This window comes from Euleptes europaea, chromosome 1, assembly GCF_029931775.1.
Source record: "Euleptes europaea isolate rEulEur1 chromosome 1, rEulEur1.hap1, whole genome shotgun sequence".
NCBI classification, from domain to species: domain Eukaryota; kingdom Metazoa; phylum Chordata; class Lepidosauria; order Squamata; family Sphaerodactylidae; genus Euleptes; species Euleptes europaea.
In genome coordinates this window covers 9,459,647-9,479,353 of record NC_079312.1, presented here as the reverse complement: position 1 = coordinate 9,479,353, position 19,707 = coordinate 9,459,647, and the positions used below count along the sequence as shown (strand labels likewise).

General features: G+C 47.2%; 1 protein-coding gene across 1 annotated transcript; it reads right to left on the bottom strand.

Annotated features, from left to right (window-relative positions):
* Nucleotides 1-720: 720 nt before the first annotated feature.
* On the bottom strand, nucleotides 721-6,122 carry LOC130486198 (zinc finger and SCAN domain-containing protein 31-like). The gene is made up of 3 exons (XM_056859461.1): nucleotides 5,375-6,122; nucleotides 2,788-2,908; nucleotides 721-1,696 (listed from the first exon to the last, which is right to left on the bottom strand). The coding sequence occupies exons 1-3, from the start codon at nucleotides 6,089-6,091 to the stop codon at nucleotides 732-734; spliced, it is 1,803 nt and encodes a 600-aa protein (XP_056715439.1). The 5' UTR covers nucleotides 6,092-6,122; the 3' UTR covers nucleotides 721-731.
* Between the last annotated feature and the right edge of the window lie 13,585 nt (nucleotides 6,123-19,707).

Below are 19,707 nucleotides of genomic sequence, written 5' to 3'. Positions count from 1 at the left end.
AGCCATTCCATAAGGTGGAGGCAACAACAGAGAATGTAGCAGCAGTTTTTAACCCCTGGTTTTATATGTAAAGTGAACACACATTGGCTCTTTCTTACAAACAGGTGTATGCACATACATGCCAGTTGTAGGTGCGCTCATTGTAACATGAACAAGAGATTATTTTGTGTGAATTTAGATGCAGATTTAGATGCATGGTCCTAACATGTCCAGTTTCCAGACTCTATGCATTTATACAATAACCTTCTAGCACCTCTACAGATGTGGGAGATTGCCGCACACAATTTGCATAAAAACAAACCAACTGAAACCATTCTATTAAAACAGAGGTCCCCACCGATTTTGAGCTTGTGGGCACCTTTGGAATTCTGATACAGAGTGGTGGGTGCAGTCATAAAATGGCTGCCACAGCTTACCTTTCACTCACACAGTGAAGGTTCTTGTGCTGTGGTGGCAGCTGCTGCCAAAGCAATATTTTTTACAAATCTGTACAGCCAATCAGATCTCCAAAGGGCAATCAGAAGCCTTGCTCAGCAAAAGCCCCCACCGACTTTCCAAAAGCACTTGATGGCCACCACATTGGGGATTCCCATATTAAATGATGCAATGAAAGTTACAAACGCAGCCTAAACCTTCCACAAGGCTGTGGCATACAAGAAAGGGTAATGACTGGAAAAAGCCATGCCTCGGAAACTAGGCTCTCTCTGCTGATCTAGGCTCTGTCTGCTGGTCTAAGTACAGGGGGAGGCTAATACAGGCATTTCTCCCCCTGTGTGAATTCTCTGATGTCTAATAAGGTTTGTGCTCTGACTGAAGCTCTTCCCGCAGGCCAAGCACTTGTATGGTTTCTGCCCGGTGTGAATCCTTTGATGCTTGACCAGCCCTGATTGATCGCAAAAGGTCTTGCTGCAGTCCGAGCATCTGAAAGGTTTCTCCCCCGTGTGGATTCGCTGGTGGGAGGTCAAATGCGTGCTCTGGCTGAAGCTCTTCCCGCACTCCAGGCATTTATACGGCCGCTCCCCCGTGTGAATTGTCTTGTGGTTGATCAACCCCGACTGGTTACAAAACCCTTTGCCACATTCCGAGCACTTGTACGGCTTCTCCCCCGTGTGGATGCGCTGGTGCGACGTCAGGCTGGTGCTGTGGCGGAAGCTCTTCCCGCACTCGGAGCACTGGTACGGTTTCTCCCCTGTGTGGATTCTCTGGTGCTGGATGAGACTCGTGCTCTGGTTGAAGCTCTTGCTGCATTCCGAACAGCTGTACGGCCGCTCTCCTGTGTGGATTCTTTGGTGTGAAGTTAGGTGCGTGCTCTGGCTGAAACCTTTTCCGCACACGGAGCACTTGTAAGGTTTCGGCCCGGAGTGGAGCACCTGACACTCAGGGAGGTTTCTGTCCCAGCCCAAGCTCTTGCCAAATTTTAAGCTTTTGTTTGGTTTCTCTCCCGTGTGGATTCTCCAGTGAGCACTGACATGCTTGCTCCTTCTCTTTTCGGTTTGCGTATGTTCGGCCGGGTTTTCGTGGAAGTTTCCATCCTGACAAAGGACAGATTTCTCCTTCCTCTTCTCTGTGTGGTTTCCCTCTTCCTCTTCCAAACTGACTTGATCCCAAAAGTTCTCCTTCAGCACCTCGTCCTTCCTTCTCACTGGAGTCATGCTGTGTGGTTCACCCTCCTCCATATCACTCTCCCACCCATCGCCTGCTGGAATAAAGAAAAGTGGAGTGAGCAACAGTGTGGGGTGGTGGTCAGAGCATCGGGCACAGACTGAGGAGAGAGAAGTTCAAATCCCCACCCACGAAGCTCTCTGGGTAACCTTGTGCCAATCACTATCAGCCAGACCTACCATTAAGCCACAGCCCCCTCCCCAACTTGCCCATTTTCTACCCCTGCTTGGCAGTCCAATCCCAACCAACCCCAACCCCCCCCCAATCCTTTGTCTTGTGTCTTTCTGATGCTCAGATATCAACAATTTTTAAACCCCTTTCTGAAACAGGTGTTGGTCTGGGAGTGTGAACCAATGCTTTACACAACTGCCTAGCAAATTCTCTCTGCTTCCTGCCTTCACTTCTGCCCAGCTCCGCAAAGAGGAGCACCAGAAAGTGAAACAGAATTCACAGAATACCCCTTCCTCATTCAGACAGTAGTGAGAGGCAGCAGCTGTTCAACCCACAGAGAAACAGCCAGCATGGTGTAGTGGTTAAGAGCGGCGAACTCTAATCTGGAGAACCGGGTTTGATTCTCCATTCCTCCTCATGAGCGGAGGACTCTACAATCTAGAGAACTGGGTTTGATTCCCCACTCCTACACATAAACTCCAACCTGACCAATGGATCACTCCTATTTTAATGAAACTACCTGCCACTGTAACAGGTGATAAAATAGTCCCCTTCTTGGTGGTGGATAGAGGTCCAAGTATAACACTGGCAGTGGCCAAGTCTCTCTCCACCATATTTTCCTTCAAGAAATAGAGAAAAAAAACCCTTCCCAATAACTGCTCAAGCCCTGGGAGTCATGGGAGCTTGAAAGGAAAGGAAAGCCTGATGGGTGACCTTGGGCTAGTCACAGTTCTCTCCAAACTCTCTCAGCCCCACCTACCTCACGAGGTGTTTGATGCGAGGAGAGAAGGGAAGGTGATTGTAAGCCACTTTGAGACTCCTTAAAGGTAGAGAAAAGTGGGATATAAAATCCAGCTCTTCTTCAGGAAAGAGCAGCCCCTGAGCTCCCTGAGAGGAGCCACAGCCAAAGTTGCCTCAGGAACTAACTCACATACAAAATGCCCTCCATCTTACCCAGCAGGCTGGGGTCCCTGGTAGCTTCCTGCTTGGTTTCTGAGCAGATTTGCTTCTCTTCCACCTCAGACAGGGCATGGCTTGCATCGGAGAAACACACAACTCCCTCCTCAAATGCCACCTGGAAGAGCAGAAAGAGACCGTTTCAGGGCAAAACATCAGGGCCAGAGAGATGAAGGAAGAAATGCGGGATTTATCCTTACACTTAGCTGTATTGTCCCTATAGTTAAATTGTCAGACAAGACCTAGGTTCAAATCACCACTTGCTTCTGAAACTCTCTGGGGGCAGGGGTGATCCTTCAGCCACTAACTCACTCAGCTTAACTTACCTCACATGGTTGTTATGAATCTAAAATGTGGAGAGGAAGACAATGTAAGAAGAGTTCTGCTGGATCAGACCAGTGGCCCATCTAGTCCAGCATCCTGTCTGACGCAATGGCCAACCAGTTCCTTTGGAGGTCCAAAACCAGGGCAGAGAGGCCAAGGCCTTCCCCTGATGTTTCCTCCAGGCTCTGGGATTCAGAACCTGACTGCCTCTGAATGTGGAGGTTCCCTTTAGTCACCATGGCTAGTAACCACTGACAGCTGCCTCATGCTGGATCAAACCATTTGTCCATCAAAGTATTGTCTGCTCGGACTGGCAGAGGTTCTCCAGTATTTCAGGCAGAGGTCTTTCACATCACCTACTACCTGGTCCTTTCAACTGGGGATGCCAGGGATTGAACCTGGAACCTTCTGCATGCCAAGTAGACGCTCTGCCACTGAGCCATGGTCCCCTCCCTAGATGAACCTGCCTTTTAGTGAGACAGACTCATGATCTACCTCATCCTTTCCACTGGAGATGCAGGGGGATTGAACCTGGGACCTTCTGCATGCCAAGCAGATGCTCTACCACTGAGCCATGGCATCATGGGACAGCTGGCAAGATCGAATCTAGTGAAGAGGTTTGTGGAGTAGGCCTATACTGAAGGCTCCCTTTACAAGGAGTCACCCAACCCTATGCAAAGGGATCTTCTTCCCATACAAGCATTAAAGTTCAGATCAGGAGTGCCAGACTCATTTGTTATGAGGGCCAGATATGACATAAATGTCACATGGTTGGGCCTCACTGGCCCTGATCAAGTGTGGAGTGTGTGGCTGCCTCGGCTGGTTCGTGGGCTGGATAAGAATTCTCAAGGGGTCGGATCCGGCCCATGGGCCTTACGTTTGACACCTCTGGTTTAGATGAAGGGGGGAAAACAGGGAGGTAAGGAGACCAGGAGACAACCCTTCCACTCTCCTAATCTTGAATACCCCTATTCCATTTTGAATCTGAGAAGGAGGAGGAGAAGAAGAAAGTTGGTTTTTATATGCCGACTTTCTCTACCACTTAAGGGAGAATCAAACTGGCTTACAATCACTTTCTCCAAACCACCACTCTTAACCACTGCACTACACTGGCTCTCACACAGAGGCCATGGAGCCTGATGGTCTAAACTATATGGTCTAAACATATGGAGCCACTTTAGGGAGAGTTGGACCCTGGGTCCATCTGGTGCAGTGATTTTAAGATGCTGTGAGGGCTGGTTCCTGATTGGGGCCACAAGGCAGAGCCCTCAACCTCCCTATGCCTTTTTCAAATATCAAAACTACTGCAACCCCTTCCATCCCCATGCTCTTCCATAGAGTTCTACCCTCCAGGTGGTGCCTGGAGATCTCCTGGAAGTATCAACTTATCCTTTTCAGTGGCACTCCACAATCATGGATCAGCCTCCCCAGCAAGGTGCACCTGGCCCGCTCTTTCAGAGGCAGCTCAAGACAGTTTTATCTAGAACTGCATTTGAAAAAATCAGTCTGAAACTATGGTTTTAAAATTTTGGGTTTATGTATTTCAATTATATTGTAAGCCACCTTGAGCACCGAAAGGAACAAAGTCAGCTAATGAATGTTTTCAATAAATAAAAATACTGGGTTTGCTGCCACCTATTATTGTAAGATTATCTTTTTCTGTTGCTGCTCAGGGCTGTTTTTAATCTTACCAGAGAGCCTCTTGGGAAGCTTCAGCTAAGAGCATTGGAGGGTAAAAAAAAGATTATTTAATAAATAAATTCACCATCTTGTCACCAGAACCAGGTTGATTGATTTAGACCCGGAGCATACCTTTTCTATCCTAGGGCAGTCAGACTTCTTGACTCCTGTTATACCGCAGTCCCCATCCTAGGATTGCCCGGTCCACCATGGCAACCAGTGGGGTGGAAAGCTCACTGGCAGTAAACTTAGGCCTTGTTCTTTGTCGTCAGCAATGCAGCGACGTGACTTCTGGCATGCACCAGAACTGATGTCATCACGTCGCTGACAACTACAGGGATGTTCTAGACCAGAGCATCCCCACGGCTGGCAGCGACGTGATGACGTCAAGTCCGGTGCATGCCGAAAGTCACATCGCCACATTGGTGACGACAGAGAACTAGGCCTTCGTTTACTGCCAGTAAGTCCCCCTGCCTGGTGGCTGAACTGAGCCAGGGAGAGAGGCTGCAAAGCAGAGGATCCACTTTTCCTGGCCAGGGGTCTGGGAACCCTACCCCATCCCCGTCCCCCATAATCTCACCTGGTTTTCTCGCCTCTGGGCCTCTCGCTGCCTCTGCAAGAAATCTTCCGCCAGAGCCACCGCTTGCGAGCAGGTCTCTGGGCCACAGTCCCTCACCCACGCCTGGATTTCCAGAGGCAAGACCGTCAGGAACTGCTCCAGGATCAACAGTTCCAGGATCTGCTCCTTCGTGTGTCTCTTGACCTTCAGCCACTGAAAGCAAAGTTCCTGGAGCCGGCTGTGAGCCCCTCGCGGCCCCTCGGCCTCCTGGTAGCAGAACTGCCGGAAGTGCTGGCGAATCTTCTCTCTGCTCACGGAATCTCCTTGCAAGATGGCTGCCTTGACCTTCCCATAATCCTCTCTGTCTCTGGCCTGCAGTCTACTATAGGCCTGTTTGGCTTCCCCACTGAGGGCTGGCAAGAGCCGGGCAGACCACTCATCTTTGGGCCAGCGACAGGCTTCGGCCACGGTCTCAAAGGAGGCCAAGAAGGCCTTAGTGTCGTCCCAAGGTGCAGGTTCCTCTAGTAACTCGGGGATTTCCTGCTCTGACTGAGGGGACTCCACGGTCCTCAGGAACTCCTGCCACTGGTCTTCCCAGCGCAGGGCCAAACCTTCTTCAGGTTCCTCCTTCACCCGATACAGATTCACTGTAGTAAAGTACCCCTCATCACTCCCCGACGGCATTACTTCAGGGGTATTAATTCTCCCTTCCAAGTTTATCCTAGGTTTGTGACCCATACTAGCCTGATGGGAGAGAGAGTCTTTCCCCCTTGATGCCTCTGCTCTTGTACACCCTGTGGGGTCTTGCTCCTCCATTTTCATCCTCAGATGAAATTACAAAGGTCACGTCACACTATGGAAAACTCTAGAACCAATTACCGTGATCCAAACTTGATCTTCTCTACCTGGAGAAAATAAGACAGAAACATAATTTTATTATGATCCTAGATCATCCATCAATAACATAATCAACAGACGGAAACTCATAAAAGAGGGCATGTACATATAGGGGGAAAATGACATGGCCTTGTTGTAAACTAATTTCCGTGATAGATCCATAACCAATAAAAATATTTAACCAAGTAATTCCTTATTAAGCAAGCTGAAGCACAGAATTTAGCCACCTCAAAGGTGGTTTCCCCTGATCTCGATGGCCCAGGCTGGCCTGATCTCATCAGATCGTGGAAGCTAAGCAGGGTTGGCCCTGCTCAGTATTTGGATAGGAGGCCACCAAGGAAATCTGGCAATGGCAAACCACCTCTCTTGCCTGCGGGGTCTCCAGGGATCAGCTGCGACTTGACAGCACTTTACATGACCACCAGAACCACAGACAATTCTTTAAAATTAAGTGTCCACTTGCTAAATATATACAAAGTAAGTGGAAACTCCAATCTGTAGATTTAATATTTTTTTAAAAAACATAATTTCACATTCTAAGGTGTCAGTCTTTCAGGAAATCAAATCTTTGCTAAGCAGATATGTGCCCACAGGTGTGGTGGTGGAAAGTGATGTCAAGTCACAGCTGACTTATGGTGACTCAGTAGGGTTTTCAAGGCAAGAGATATTTGGAGGTGGTTTTCCATTGTTTGCCTCCATGTGAGCTGAGAGAGTTCTGAGAGAACTGTGACTGGCCCAAGGTCACCCAGTAGGCTTCGTGTGGAGGAGCACTGGTTGAGTTTTGTCTTTTCAGGTCCTTATGCTGGCTGAGAAACATGCAGATACGTTTCTAAGTTAAATGTAATGAAAACAGAGCTTTTTCAGGGACACCAACAAAGATCTCCTTCTAGTGGTGGATTGGATTTTGGTGGTGGAAAGTGCCGTCAACCCTGTAGGGTTTTCAAGGCAAGAGATGTTCAGAGGTGGTTTGGCCACTGCCTGCCTCCGCATGGGCTGAGAGAGTTCAGAGAGAACTGTGACTGGCCCAAGGTCACCCAGCAGGCTTCATGTGGAGGAGTAGGGAGTGGAAACAGGTTCTCCAGATTAGAGTTTGCCACTCTTTACCACTACACCATGCTGGCTCACAGGTACAAGTCAGTAAATAGTGAAAAACAGACAAAGTCAGACAAGAAGGGGAAGCAGACAGAATCCTGCACCAATTCCTCTCCATCCTTCCTGAGAAGAGATGGTCTGAGCTACAGCAAATGTTCTTTCCTCCCCTGCCCCTCTGGCACTGGAGAATTCACGGGGGAGGAAAGGACTGTGACTCACAGACGCTCATACTGAAATACGTGTTGTTAGTCTTCAAGGTGCCACAGGATTTTTGTTTATTTTGCTACAGCAGACTGACACAGCTTGCCCTTTGCCATTATACTGAATCAGACCATTTTTAATTTTCTATATAATTTGTTCATGAATGATCTGGAACTAGGGGTGAGGGGTGTAGTGGCCAAGTCAGTGGATATTCAGGATGGTGAAAAACAAGGTTGACTATGAAGAGCTCCAGGAGGATCTCCACAAATTGGGTGAGCGGGCGACCATGTGGCAGATGAAGTCCAACATTGGTAAAAGTAAGGTGATGCACATTGGGACAAAAAACCCAAACTTTAAATATATCATAATGGGGTCTGACCTTGCTGAAACTGAGAGGGGAAAAGATCTTGGGGCCTTAGTAGATAGCTCAATGAAAGCGTTAACCCGGTGTGGTGCAGGGTTGAAAAAGGCAAACTCTATGTTAGGGATTATTAGGAAAGGGATTTAAAATAAAACGGCTGATATTATAATACCCCTGTATCAGATTTATGGTGCAGCTTCATTTGAAATATGCTGCAGTTCTGGTCATCATATTTCAAAAAGGACATTAAAGAGGTGGAAAAAGTATAGAAGAGGGCAACCAAGATGATTAGGGGGTTGGAGTGCCTTCCCTATGAGGAAAGGCTGAAGAGTCTGAGACTTCTCAGTTTAGAAAAGAGACAACTAAGAAGGACAGGATAGAGGTTTATAAAATTATGCATGGGGTAGAGAGAGTTTGCAGAGAGAATTTTTTTTCTCCCTCTGCCAAAATGCTAGGACTGGAGGGCATCCAATGAAGCTGATGAGCAGCAGATTCGGGTCGGACAAATGGAAGTACTTCTTGACACAGCAAGAGATTAAAAAGTGGAATTCACTGCCAGAGGGTGTAGTAATGGTCACTGGCACAGTCAACCTTTAAAGGGGGATTGGACATTCATGGAGGATACATCTATCCGTGGCTACCAGCCATGGTGACTAAAGGGAACCTCTACATTCAGAGGCAGTCAACCTCTGAATCCCAGTGACAGTCACAGGAGATATCATCAGGGGAAGGCCTCGTCCTCTAGGTCCTGTTCTTGAACCCCCAGAAGAATTGGTTGGCCCCTGTGTGAGACAGGATGCTGGACTAGATGGACAACTGGTCTGATCCAGCAGGGCTCTTCTGATGTTCTTAAGACCTTGTTTGCTGTGTTGTGACAAACCGTGGGTTCGGGGGGGGGGGGGGGAAGAGAGACCCAAAGACCATTGTTTCAAGAAACAGTTATTTATTTGGAGCAGCTGCGACCCAGAGGCCCTAATGGGCAGAAATCTCTGAGCCCCGATTGTACCGAGGGAGAGATATTTATCCAAATTCAAGATATGACAACCCATCAGCATTCAGGGTAAAGCTGATAGCACTCCAGACATAGAGGCGGCAGTAGGGTAACAGTTTCACCCAGTTCTTGTTATGGTTTACTGTAACCCTCCGTGACTCTTGCCCCAGTTACTTAGCACACAGACACATTTATTCATGAAAGGTTTTGCATTGGACTTGTCACTCTATAGATGCACATTGTCCCCATCTGAATTCTCAAAACTCTGCATGGCGGCTTATTGTGGAGTTTTGAGAATCTGGATGGGGGAAAAGTGCATCTAAAGAGTGGCAAACCCAATGCAAAACCTTCCATGAATAAATGGTAACAGAGATACCCTGCCCAGCAACAAGCTATTCCTTTGCTGTCCTAATACATTTACAGAAAGGAAAAGAGATTTTCACAAATTGCTAAATCAGTGGATCTTCCATAGCCAGGGAAAGTCTACCTTGCTGTCTCAGCTGTAATGGGCAGCCATTCTCCATGGCCTCAGGTGGAGGGCTTTCGCATCACCTAGGACCTTTCCCTGGTAACCCGAGGTCCTGGGGATGGGACCCAGGGCCTTCTGCATGCCAAGCAAATACTCTACCACCACTGAGCCACAGCCCTCTCCATACACGAACCTGCCTTTTACTTAGGTCCTCAGTCTAACTCACCCTTTCACCTGGAGATGCCAGGGACTGAACCTGGGACCTTCCGCGTGCCAAGCAGAGGGTCCATCACTGAGCCATACGAAGAGTTAAATCAAACCACAAAAAGCACCCACCCCCACCCACCCACCTACCTACCCTAAAGGAAACTGCACCCGACCTCCCTTTGAACAAAGGGAAAAAAGGGGGAAATGCTTGCAAATCACTTTCCCCTCTTCCTTTGCTTGATCTGGAAGGAAGCATCAAACCCTGGGGCTGAAGGGGAGGAGAGGGACCCTTCCCCAAATTTCCTGCTCCTCCTTCCCCAAATTTCCTGCCCCCCCCTTGAGGATGCCCCCTTCCTCCGCCCTCTCCACCCATCCCCCCCCCCCAAGCACCTTTCTGCGGGAGCTCCTCTTCACGCTTCTTCAAAGGCAGAAGAAGACCCTCCTGGTCTAGGCGTTTCATCTCTCTGCCGTCCTCTCTAGGAAGCAGAGCTCTGTAGGCTTAACTCTTTCAAAACCACCGCTGGAGTTTCTCCATGCAACTGGTTCCATGCCTGTGTCGTTCCTTGGTGTTTCTCCATGCAACTGGTTGCATGCCTTGTGTCATCCCTTGGTGTTTCTCCATGCAACTGGTTGCATGCCTGTGTCATCCCTTGGTGTTTCTCCATTCAACTGGTTGCATGCCTGTGTCATCCCTTGGTGTTTCTCCATGCAACTGTTTGCATGCCTTGTGTCATCCCTTGGTGTTTCTCCATTCAACTGGTTGCATGCCTGTGTCATCCCTTGGTGTTTCTCCATGCAACTGGTTGCATGCCTTGTGTCATCCCTTGGTGTTTCTCCATGCAACTGGTTGCATGCCTTGTGTCATCCCTTGGTGTTTCTCCATGCAACTGGTTGCATGCCTGTGTCATCCCTTGGTGTTTCTCCATGCAACTGGTTGCATGCCTGGGTCATCCCTTGGTGTTTCTCCATGCAACTGGTCGCATGCCTGGGTCATCCCTTGGTGTTTCTCCATGCAACTGGTCGCATGCCTGGGTCATCCCTTGGTGTTTCTCCATGCAACTGTTTGCATGCTTGTGTCATCCCTTGGTGTTTCTCCATGCAACTGGTTGCATGCCTTGTGTCATCCCTTGGTGTTTCTCCATGCAACTGGTTGCATGCCTGTGTCATCCCTTGGTGTTTCTCCATTCAACTGGTTGCATGCCTGTGTCATCCCTTGGTGTTTCTCCATGCAACTGTTTGCATGCCTTGTGTCATCCCTTGGTGTTTCTCCATTCAACTGGTTGCATGCCTGTGTCATCCCTTGGTGTTTCTCCATGCAACTGGTTGCATGCCTTGTGTCATCCCTTGGTGTTTCTCCATGCAACTGGTTGCATGCCTTGTGTCATCCCTTGGTGTTTCTCCATGCAACTGGTTGCATGCCTGTGTCATCCCTTGGTGTTTCTCCATGCAACTGGTTGCATGCCTGTGTCATCCCTTGGTGTTTCTCCATGCAACTGGTCGCATGCCTGGGTCATCCCTTGGTGTTTCTCCATGCAACTGGTCGCATGCCTGGGTCATCCCTTGGTGTTTCTCCATGCAACTGGTCGCATGCCTGTGTCATCCCTTGGTGTTTCTCCATGCAACTGGTCGCATGACTGTGTCATCCCTTGGTGTTTCTCCATGCAACTGGTCGCATGCCTGGGTCATCCCTTGGTGTTTCTCCATGCAACTGGTCGCATGCCTGTGTCATCCCTTGGTGTTTCCATGAACGGGAACAGAATTAAACAAAGAATGAAAAAAGCTGCAATTTTAAATTAAAAATACAATTTCTTTATTTTTACATTAGGCAACTGGGGCTGGCAGGTCTGGGTTAGGAAATTCCTGGAGATGGTGTGTGTGTGTGCAGCCTGGGGAGGGCAGGGTTTGTGGAGGAGAGGGGACTCAGTGGGCTATAATGCCATACAATCCACCCTCCGAAGCTGCCATTTTCTCCAGGGGAATTGATCTCTGCTGTCTAGAGTTCAATTGTAGTTTCGGGAAATCTCCAGACACCACCTGGAGGTTGACAACCCTCAAGCTGGGGTCCAAATCCTGCTGTAGAAAGGTATCCCATCCCCACACAGTGCCTGTCCATCCATTTTATAGGCCTGTCAACACCCTGTTGGGAAATTCCTGGAGATTTGGGGATGGAGTTTAGGGAAGGTGGGGTTTGGGGAGGGGAAGGACATCAGTGGCATATAATTCCACAGAGCCCACCCATTTTCTCCAGGGGAACTGATCTCTGTAATCTGTAATCACTGTAATCTACATGGAGATTTCCAGGCCCCACCGGGAAGTTGGCAACCTCATTTATAGAATATTTTCCTTTGCTGCTTGTGAAAAAGAAGGATACTGCAGGCAGCTTGCAGCCATACCAAAAAGAAAGGAAAGTCATAGTGACGGTCAACTAAACGGGAGTAGGAAAGCCTTAAAGGACCCAACAACCACCACTATAAACAATCGCACCAGCCAAGTAGCCTTTGACCAGTCACTCTTTCAGTCTAGCCTACCTCACAGGGTTGCTGGGAGAACAAAATGGAGGAAAGCAACACAATGTAAGCCACTTTGCATCCATGTTGGGGAGAAGAGGAGTGTCTCAGGGGACAGAAATTTCCCATGCAACTGAGCAACAGACATATAACAAAAGGAATACAGATCTGCTTATCCTAACAAATTATTTTTAATTGATTAAATTTATGCTCAGCCTTTCTGCCCTCAAGACAGCGAACAAATTAAAACGTACATAATAAAATTACATCTTATTTAGTAGGTTCCTCCCACCAATGATGCAAAATTACATAATAGGATCTAATTTACAGCAAACTATACACAGTAGTATAGATTAAGTTTCTTGTTGGGCTACTAGTGGGTACAAACCTCCACTCAGAAAAGAAAATCATATTCTTGCTGTCTGACTCCAACGAGTATATTTCTCATAGAACATCATTGTTCTGGCAGCAAGAAAAATAAGAGCTAAGGTAGTTCGCTCTAGAGCAGAATCCCCCCAATGATGTTGTTTTTGGTGGTTCATATCAATGTTAATTCTACTAGATTTTATTTTCTTGTACATGTCTCTCTTTTTTTTCACATTGTGCTACTTTGTGGATGATGGTTTGTGAAGGCCTATGGCCACATACAAATAAATTCTACTACTACAGTAGTATAGACCATAGTTTCTAATAATTTGTGACTCATTTTATACAGAGCTACCCTATTGCTTGCAATAGGAAGGCTCTCTTGAATAATCCAGCTATGCATAGTTTGTGGAAAGCCAAGAGAGTGGGAGCCTTCCTGACTTCCTAAGGCAAGGCACTCCATAAGATGGGGCCACAACATAGAAGGCACATGTACGGACAGTTGTTGATTTTGCCCATTCGCAGGTTGGCACCTGCAGAAGCCCTGCTTCAATGAGCGAAGCTGTTGTGGTGGCGCATAGGGGGAGGGACGGTCTTGCAGCTATGAGGGTCCAAGGCCATGAAGGGCTTTGTATGTCAAAGGCTTTCACGGCCAGAGTTCATTGATTCTTGTAGGTTATCCGGGCTGTGTGACCGTGGTCTTGGTATTTTCTTTCCTGACGTTTCGCCAGCAGCTGTGGCAGTCATCTTCAGAGGAGTAACACGGAAGGACAGTGTCTCTGGCTTTGTATGTGATAGCCAATACTTTAAATTGAGCCCGTAGCTGACGGGCAGCCAGTGAAGTGCCTCCAGGATGGAAGTAATATGTGTGCTCCAACTGGTGGTGGTGGTGGTGGAAAGTGCTGTCAAGTGACAGCTGACTTATGACAACCCCATAGGGTTTTCAAGGCAAGAGACATTCAGTGGTGGTGGTTTGCCATTGCCTGCCTCTTCATGGGCTGAGCGAGTTCTGAGAGAGCTGTGACTGGCCCAAGGTCATCCAGCAGGCTTCATGTGGAGGAGTGGGGAATCAGACCCAGCTCTCCAGATTAGAGTCTGCCGCTCTTAACCACTACACCAACTAGCTCCCCGTAAAATCTGAGCCATGACATTCTGCACCAGCTGGAATTTCAGAGTTGATTTTGAGGGGAGACCAATGTACACTACATTACAGTAGTCCACTCTTGATGTTACTGTGGGGTGGATAAGGGCTGACAACTCTAGCTTGGGAAATACCTGGAGATTTTGGGGGTAGAGCCTGGGGAAGGTGGGACTTGGGGAGGGGAGGGAGTGCATTGGGGCATAATGCTATGGAGTCTACCCTCCAAAGTAGCCAGTTTGTGCAGGTGAACTGATCTCTATCACTGGAGATCAGTTCTAATTCCGGGAGTCTCCAGGCCCTACCTGAAGGCTGGAAACCCTAGCAAGAAGCCATCTTTCAGGCTAGGTTGAATTGGAAGCAAGCCTTTTTTGCAGCTGCATTAATTTGCTTCTTCAGCAATAACACTGCGTCCAGTATAACCCCAAGGCTCTTACCTGAGTCAGCCAACTCAGTGTAGCCTAAGGAATGTAGTCCTCAACGTGTGACAAAAGGTGGTGAGGGGGAGAGAGGAGGAGCAGGGAATGATTGAACACCATCCATTCACACACACTGTTTACCCATTTCCATTACTCAAATAAACACACATTGGATAATGAACTTTCTATACACTTTCAATGCACTTTAGCAATGGTTTGCAAATGGATTTTCCTGTTTCATGCAGGGAAACCCAAGGTCTCCGCAGTTTCAGTCCTTACCACATCACCTGTTTTAGACCAAGGGCTGAAGATGAGGTTGAAGAATCGTGTATCATCAGCTGGAAAGAGGGTTACATACAACTGCTTTATTAGATTGGAAAGCATCACAAGGATGCTATATAAACAGGAAAAAAATGACTTTAATATCACCCTGAAGCTATTCAAAAGTGCAGTTGTGGCCAAGCAACTGGGACGACATTTTTAGGGGAAAGGTTTTAATCAACTAATGACAGCGATAAAGAAGGACATTTTTCTTTCCCTATAAGGTGCAGGGGGAGGGAAGGTGGAGTGGTATGGCAAACCACCTCTGCTTCTCACTTGCCTTGAAAACCCCTTGGTGGGGTTGCTATAAGTCCGCTGCGACTTGACAACACTTACGTATGTACCTACAGGCTGTATCAGATGTCTGATGGTCTATCAGTGGCTCCTGGCCATGGTGAGTAAATGGAACCTCCACATTCAGAGGCAGTCAACTTCTGAATCTCAGTGCCTGGAGGCAGCAACAAGGGAAGGCCTCGTCCTCTCTGCCCAGTTGTTGGCTCTCCAGAGCAACTGGTTGGCCACTGTGTGAGACAGGATTCTGGACTAGATGGACCGCTGGTCTGATCGATGTTCTTGGGCATCACTTCTTTTTCTGACTTATGCCTCACCCCAATGAGGCGCTCAAAGCAAAATCTCACTCACTAGGGACCCAATGTAAAAGAACACGGAGCTGTTTGCACAAAATATCAAAAGGGAGACATTGTTTACAGCCAGCTCTGTTACCCAAGGCTTTTCCCAAGGGCATCATCTTTCTTAAATTGTGGTGCCCAAAACTGAACACAGTACTCTAGCTGAAGTCTAACCAGAGCGTAGTAAAGCGATACCATCACTTCGAGTGATCTGGACACTATACTTCTGTTTGCCTTTTTAGTTACAGCATCACACTACTGACTCGTGTTCAGTGTTTGGTCTACTAAGACCCCAAGATCCTTTTCACACACACTACTGCTCAAACAAATCTCCCCCATCCTATAATTATGCATTTGATTTTTCCTACGTAAATTCAGAACTTTACATTTTTCTTTGTTGAAGTGCATTTTATTAGTTCTAGCCCATTTCTCCAGCCTGTCAAGATCATCCTGCATCTTGGCTCTGTCTTCTACCGTATTTGCTACCCCTCCCAATTTAGTATCATCTGCAAATTTAATAAGCATCCCCTCTATTCCTTCATCCAAATCATTTATAAAGATGTTGAACAACACAGGGCCCAGCACAGATCCCTGAGGAACTCCACTAATCACTTCTCTCCAAGTGGATGAGGAACCATTAACTAGCACTCTTTGGGTGAGATCTGTCAACCAGTTGCAGATTCACCTAACCATAATAGGATCTAAACCACATTTTCCCAATTTGTCAACGAGAATACTATGTGGAACCTTATCAAAAGCCTTACTGAAATCTAGATAGACTATGTCTACAGCATTCCCCTGATCCAGCAAGGTAGTAACTTTCTCAAAAAAGGAGATAAGATTAGTCTGACATGACTTATTCTAGAGAAACCTGTGCTGGTCTTAGTGATCAGATCCATCCTTTCTAAATGTTCAAGGACTGAATGTCAGGCCTGGTCTGAGAAAGGAATGTTGTGGTTTTTCCAGGTGCTGGCCTTGGCCAGCATTGTATCCTGTAAATAGGGAACTGTTTAGACTGTCCTTAGTGGGAAGGGTTCTAGCGCCCTCCTGGGAGGGGGGTTGCCATGGAATCCTGATCTACTGATTTGCCCTTTGCTCATCCATATATGCCTTGCACCGTTCCCATAGTTCCCATTAGTGTCCATTTGAATCTTAGCTTCTGTTAACTTGTGGATTTTCCAATAAATCAACTCTCTTTGGACTGCTTATCTGTGGATGTCTGTTTATGGGATTATCATTGGACTAGAGCTCACAGTTTGATGATTTGTTCAAACACTTTTCTTGGTTTAGAAGTCAAGCTGATGGGTTGGTAGTTACCTGGATCCTCCTTTTTCCCCTTCTTAAAGATGGGGACAACATTTGCTAAATCTCTTGCTAAGGGTGGGGGTGAGGGTTGAGCCTCTGATGAGTCTGTTGTAGCAAAGTTAATAATGAGCCATGGGGCGTCTTAAAAAGATTTATTTCCATCTTCAGTTTTGTTGAGTCAATGCTCACTTTGTTGGATACATCAGGAAAGCCGATGGCAGAACCAATTTGGTGGGGGGGGGAGAGAGAGAGAGAGAGAGAGAGAGAGAGAGAGAGAGAGAGAGAGAGAGAGAGAGAGATGTTTAAACTTCTGAAATGTCTTAGGTTTTTATTCAGTGTTTTTCAAATATTAAATTGTGGTTCTTTTCATTGTGTTTGGTTCTGTCTAACCCTTTTGGAGTACCTTTGTGCCTCAAGGCAGGATATACACACAGATATACATGTCTGATATAATCAATACATTCATTATTGTATGGTAGACTAGAACCTCTACTTCTAATTACCAGGCGAACTTGCAGGCGAACAAACAGAAAAGCATGCTTCTGGAAAAAGCATCTTTACGAAATGGGAACGAGTGGGAACACCCACCCCTCCCCAAGACTCAAATAAAGCCATTATGTGGTTCTTCACATTGCCACGCAACTACCTAGCCACAAAAGCATACCAGCTAAATCCTCTTTTATATTAAATGTTTGAGCAGGATGTACCAGATTGTCACACCACCAGTTTCCCTCTGGTGGCAACAAAGGCATGTCCTTGAGGATGGTGAATAAACAGGCAACCTTAACTCTTCCCTCCTCTATTATGTGGCATATATATTAAAAAAAAACCTTTTACTACATAATGTTTCTCATTAACTGATCCCAACCTTGTGGGGCTCAAGGGCATAGCTCTAAGATTGGCAAAAGGGGCACTGCGGGGTGCGGGGAGGGATGCCACCTTCTGTCCAGTTCTGATAAGAGTCGATCCCTTGTTAGCTTCACTTGTTGTTAAACCCAACACTGATTTGCTGTGTCTTATCGATAAAGTCCTCTCTGCAGATCGCTGGCCAGAATGAAGATTTCATCAACCACATGAAAAGAAAATACATATGCAGAACCAGCAATTTTGCATTTTTCAAACAAAGCACTGGTGCCTCTGGAGAAGCAGGGAATGGGTTGCAAACAGGAGAAACCATGCACAGCGCTCGCTGTTTGGAAGAGGACAGCCTGGGCAGGAACAGCTTCCTTCTTATTGACAGGGTCCACTTCTGTCTCTGTGGTCTTGTTGCCCGACCCAGAGGAAAGATGGTAATGTTCGCCAGCATCCTCAGTATGTTGTGCCCTGAAAGAGCCAGCATTTTCTCAACTGTTGAAACAGCAAAAGTAACAGAGTAGTAAATGTGTCTATTTATTTTTATGGCCTGTGTTAACTTTGGCACTCCCTGCAATACTGCTGACAGAAGATGTCCAGAATCTGCAGGAGTATATGCTGCGACCAAAGCCTTCTGAAAGTGCCCCCCTGCAAATGGGTAAGATTGGTGACTGCCCGCTCACACACATGCTCTGTGGTGGTTCCCACATTATGGAATGGCCTGCCTAAGGCTGTCAAGAAGACCCACACACACACACTTCTAGGATTGAACCTACCCATTATTGCGAGTCCTATCTTCTGCAGCCAACAGGAACAGCTCTCTGCCCTCCTATGACTGACAGCCCTTCAAATACTTAACAAGAGCAATCACATCCCCCTCAATACAATACAATATATTTTATTGCAGTCAATTGACCAGTTCCATATACAATTCAGAGATCACCATGTCAGCCCTCAACCTCCTCTTCTCCAGACTAAATTTTACTAAGTCCCTCAGCCTTTCCTCTACCCATGAGCCATGGCCCTGAAGGATAACAATATTTACCAGGCATGCCCTATGAGGAAAGGCTGAGGGACTTAGTAAAGTTTAGTCTGGAGAAGAGGAGGTTGAGGGCGGACGTGGTGATCTCTGAATTTTATATGGAACTGGTCAATTGACTGCAATAAAATATATTGTATTGTGCTCCAGAGAATTACCCTCCTCAGGGTTGTGGTTTCTAGAAATCATCCTTACATTGGTCTCCAGGGCTCCAGGCGACGCTCCTTTTCCTCACTCCACATCTCCACCGCTGCTGTGCAGGAACACACAGAAAACAGTGCTGATGGCTGTCCCTCACATCTGGATGCCCTGTGTCCATCAGCACGAAGGGCCTTGCACTTCCATTTCCTCGTCATCTTCCGGACACCTCTCTAGCTCCCGCCTTTGTGCCCGATAGGAGGCTGGAAGGAGGGAGGAACAGAACAACACTTGGTGAGGACAGTTTAACTTAGAAAAAAGACGGTTAAGGGGAGACACGATAGAAGATTATAAAATTATGCATGGTTTGGAAAGAGTGGACATGGGGTCATCTGCTGAAGCTGAAGGGTGAGAAATTCAAAACAGACAAAGGGAAGTATTTCTTCACAGAACACATGGGTACATTGTAGAACTCTCTACCCCAAGATGTGGTGATGGCTGCCAACTTGGAAGGCTTAAGAGGGGAGTGGACAGGTTCATGGAGGATAGGGCTATCCATGACTACTAGTCAAGATGGAGACTAGTCATGATGCATATCTATTCTCTACAGCATCAGAGGAGCAGGCAGATTATATTATGTGCTGTGGGACACAGGCAGGATAATACAGTCGGTTGTGGCCTTCCTAGAGGCATCTGGTTGACCACTGTGTGAACAGACTGCTGGACTTGCTAGGCCTTGGTCTGATCCAGCATGGTTTTTCTTATGTTCTTATGAGGATGACATTTGTCAGTATACTACCCTATCTTTCGATCCAGAAGGGTCCTCAAGACAGTTTATGCAGAATCATGAATTACAATTATATTTTGGACTTATGGCAACCCTGTAGGATTTTCAAGGCAAGAGACATTCAGAGGTGGTTTGCCATTGCCTGCCTCCATGTTATGACCCTGGTACTCAATGGAGGTCTCCCATCCAAATACTAGCCAGGGTCAGGGCTAAGCTTATGTGACTGGCCCAAAGTGACCCAGCAAGCTTTCATGGCAAGTTGGGATTTGGACCTGGGTTTCCCAGGACCTAGCCCAAACCTTAAGAGCACTGTGACACAGAGTGGTAAGCTGCAGTACATTAAGCTGCAATGAAGCTCTGCTCATGACCTGAGTTCGATCCCAACGGAAGTCAGTTTCAGGTAGCCGGCTGAAGGTTGACTCAGCCTTCCATTCTTCAGAGGTCAGTAAAATGAGTACCCTGTTTGCTGGGGGTAAAATGTAGATGACTGGGGAAGGCAATGGCAAACCACCCCATAAACATAGTCTGCCTAATAAACGTTGGGATGTGACATCACCCCATGGGTGAGTAATGACCTGGTGCTTGCATTACCTTTTACCTTTAGTCCAACATAGTCCAACACCTTAACCTCTGCA